Genomic DNA, 3,480 nt, shown 5'->3' with positions numbered 1-3,480 from the left:
CCCCCGCGCCCTCCTCCCCTGCCGGCTTGCGCGCACCCACACTCCAGCCGTGCCCCACACTCCAGCCGCGCCCCACGTGGTGGCCATGCAGGGTTCAGTAGTCGCAGTCTAATTATTTGCCAGGACAGGTTGAGAAATAATTGTGAAATTTCCTGTTTAGAGGCTAAAAGAGCTGAAGGCTTTAAAAGAAATTTATGAAATTCTTTAGTTTTGTTACATGTTCAAAGAAAGCCTTAGCAGTGAAAAATAAGAATTTAATATTAAAATACTGAGCATACTAACTTCTTTTCTCTTATCATGCACTATTCATTTTTAAGCTAGTTTTAATCTTTTGAAATCAACTGCCAGCTATGAGTATATTAAATCCCATCATACAGGTATTACTGTAGGAAGAAAATGGTTTGACAAGACTTTTTGTTAAAATGAATTTCTTTTGGAGATTTAAAAAACCTTAGCTTTTGCCATGTGTTTAGAAAAGGGTCTCAGTGATGAATCTTTTAGGGTCTTTTGAACAAAAGCTTTTGTCAGAGGAACTTGGTTCTAAGATACTCCTTGTCTTCTATGAGGATCATCAGGGAAGGGCTCTTTGTCCTCCTCTCGTGAGTGTCGACAGGTCGCCTGGTTTCTGGGTTACTTTCGTGGGGATGGCTTCCTCCTCCTGGATGCGTTTCTTCCAGAAGCACTGGGCTGTGCTGTTAGCTGGTCCGTGAAGCTCAGCCTCCCCAACACGGTACCTACTTTTTAAACGTTGATTCTTAGTATTACTCAGTTTTAAAGCATTTCATGCTGAGTGCTGTAGTATTCTGACCCGTTACTCCTTTGGGTGATGTGTGAGAATGTAAAGCTGGGTCCCTTTGCTATCGGGCATGTCCCGTCTTGCTCCTCTGTCCTCGGGGAGGGTCCGGGTCCCGAGACCCCTGGTGTCCCCCAGCCCCTCCCCCGGGCCCGAGCTGCACTGGTGGGGAGGGGGCCCGCCTCAGCTCTGCGCTCCCCCCCGCAGTTTGGCTGGTGGGGGACGTGCTTCCCAGTGGCTTTGGAGGCCAGAGGGACGGTTGGATTTCTGTATGCTGCCATCGCCCTGCTTCTCAGAAGTGTCTGCAGCTGCGTCCGCACAGGGAGTCGTGTGAGCCCCTCCGCCGCCCGCTGTGAAGCTGCTGCAGGGTTTGGACACAGGGCTTGTGCCGATGGTGGTCCTGCCTGGAGAAGACAAGTGCGGTTAGGGAAGGAGGTCCTGAGGGGCCCCCGTTGGACTTCCAGAGCTAACACGGCGGGGTGCTGCCTGCCCCTCTGATGTTTGGAAGATTGAACCTCTTGTTCCCAAGCTGGGAGGGCTGAGCCACTTGCTGGGCACCTGCCGAGTTTCCGCTCCTTCCGCAGCCGGTTCTGAGGTGTGCAGGGACCACACAGCACGCATTCGGTGTCTACAGGCCGCCCCCAGGGTGGTCACATGTTGGCGGGCCTGAGGGTCTGGGCGTCTTACGGCCTGTCTGCAGTGCAGAGCCCAGTCCCGAGTCCCGGGCTATGGCGGAGCTCATGGTTTGTATCTGGTGCGGCTTGTTCCTGGCGCTTAGGGCCAAACAAACCCGAGCTGAGGCCTGATGAGGATGAAGCCCACGTCGGGACAGACTGACAGTGTTCATACATAGTATACTTGGGGTGGCATCTTACGGAACTTTTTGAAAAGTAAGTAATTTAGAAGGTTTAGTCCATCAAATGCATAAGACAAAGTAATCTTTCCAGATAAAAGTAACACTCTTAGTTCACTGGGCAGGTGGCTCTCCAATCCGAGGGGGCCTCAGAGTCTCCTGGGCCGGGGCCCGTCCCTGCATTTCTGATGGGCGGGGGGCACACGAGGGGGTCTTGCCCTTCCAGCAGTTTCCTGGGTCGTGCCAGTGCTGCTGGTTGGGCCACATTTGACAGGCACCGAGCTGGGGGTTGTGGGAGGGGGTCTGTGGCCTGCGGTGGGCACAGTCCAGGAGCCCCTGAACGCCTGGCAGTGCAGACCCTGAGGGTTTAAGTCAGGGTGAGGATGCGATTCAGAGGAGGTGTTGACAGGCATCAAGTTACTCTTTCATCTCATCTTGTAAAGAGAAGTTTGAGCACAAAGGTGGTGTATCTTTCTTAGAAAACGTTAGCTGGCCAGTTACATCGGAGAATCGTGAAGCATGCCCAGATGTCCGTGCTTTGCTCCTGAGAGGTTCTGGACAGAGGAAAAGCCATGCAGGACTCCGGGTTCCTGGGGATGTTTCTGTCCTGTCCTGGGGGGAGTTTGGGGAGCGAATTTTACTTGGGGATAAGTCAGTTAAGGCTTTGTTTTTGGTGCGGTTTGTTTGGTGAGACCCAGGATGTGCCTGCTGTGTGCCTGGCACTCTGCCTGTGGCACTGGTGGCCACTCGGCCAGTTCCTGGGCCTCTGGTGCCTGCCTGCACGGGTGTGCGTGTGCATGTCTGGTTGCACTCAGCCTTTACGCCTGTGCTTCAGCCTCACGGCCATGTGCTCAGCACAGCGGTCACTGTTGACGTCAGCAGCTCAGAAGCAGAATCACTGATCCTGTCAAAACACTTAGAAGTCACCCTTCCTGTTGGTCCTTCTAGCTTTTAAAGCTAGGGTGACTTCTGCTTGAGGTCATCATAGCGGCAGTAAGCAATGCAGTATTTAACTATCCATAATTTTAGATGGTAGGTGATTTGCAGCATATATTAAGTATTTTAAAGGTGTCAAATCGAAGATAAAAGTAAATATATGTACAAAGCTCTATGTTTTGTGTAAATCCAAACCCATGAAATTTGTTTGAAATTTTGGTTTCTAGGCAGAGAAACCCTAGCCTCAGAGTTTTACTAATAAAAGGTTACTTGTTTTTCCTTAGATTTAATATGGAAAAATCTCTGAGGTGCGTAGTACGTTCAGGCATGTGATCTCCGCAGTGAGCTCCGCGGGGCCCGCTTTGGCACAGTCGCTCAGGGCCGCGTTTGTGGGCCCGCGGGTGGCCCTGGCCGGGCCTCTTGGCTCCCGGAGGAGCTGGGCTTCAGAAAGGGAGGCTCTGAGGATGTTGAGGTTTAACCGAGACAGGCTTTTTGCCGAGGAAGACACAGAAACTGCAGTTTTTATCTAACGGGTGCAGAATACCGAATATCTGGGGCATCCATGTTGGGACCTGGGCGAGCTGCAGACCTGCCCAGGTCAGGGACGGCCCAGGCCCCTCGGTGACAGGCCTGGAGGGGCGGGGCCAGGCCCCCACGGTGACAGGCCTGCCCAGGTCAGGGAACGCCGGGCCCGCGGTGGCAGGCCTGGAGGGCGGGGCCCAGGCCCCACGGTGACAGGCCTGCCCATGTCAGGGACGGCCCAGGCCCCGCGGTGGCAGGCCTGGAGGGGCGGCTTGGCTGCGCTCCCCACTCCTGGTGACTCACGTGCTGACGCTTTGTCCTTGCATGTCCGCCGGGCCGGTACAGCATGAAGCGAGCCAGTTCTCTGAATGTCCTT

The 3,480-nt window shown here is 53.8% G+C and overlaps 1 protein-coding gene across 2 annotated transcripts in view; it reads left to right on the top strand.

The window, feature by feature from the left end:
- Positions 1-3,480, top strand: part of KLC1 (kinesin light chain 1) — a 50,635-nt gene that overhangs the window by 41,503 nt on the left and 5,652 nt on the right. The window contains exon 14 of one of the 2 annotated variants that reach the window (XM_010851315.1): positions 3,450-3,479. The exons of the other annotated variant lie outside the window; for it this stretch is intronic. Coding sequence (XP_010849617.1) covers positions 3,450-3,479 — 30 coding nt within the window. The remainder of the gene's footprint in view (positions 1-3,449; position 3,480) is intronic. 2 annotated transcript variants of the gene reach the window in all.

Source organism: Bison bison, unplaced genomic scaffold (genome assembly GCF_000754665.1).
Source record: "Bison bison bison isolate TAMUID 2011002044 unplaced genomic scaffold, Bison_UMD1.0 scf7180017864302, whole genome shotgun sequence".
NCBI lineage: Eukaryota > Metazoa > Chordata > Mammalia > Artiodactyla > Bovidae > Bison > Bison bison.
Note: the sequence above shows the minus strand (reverse complement) of the source record. Positions and strands in the feature narration are given on the sequence as shown.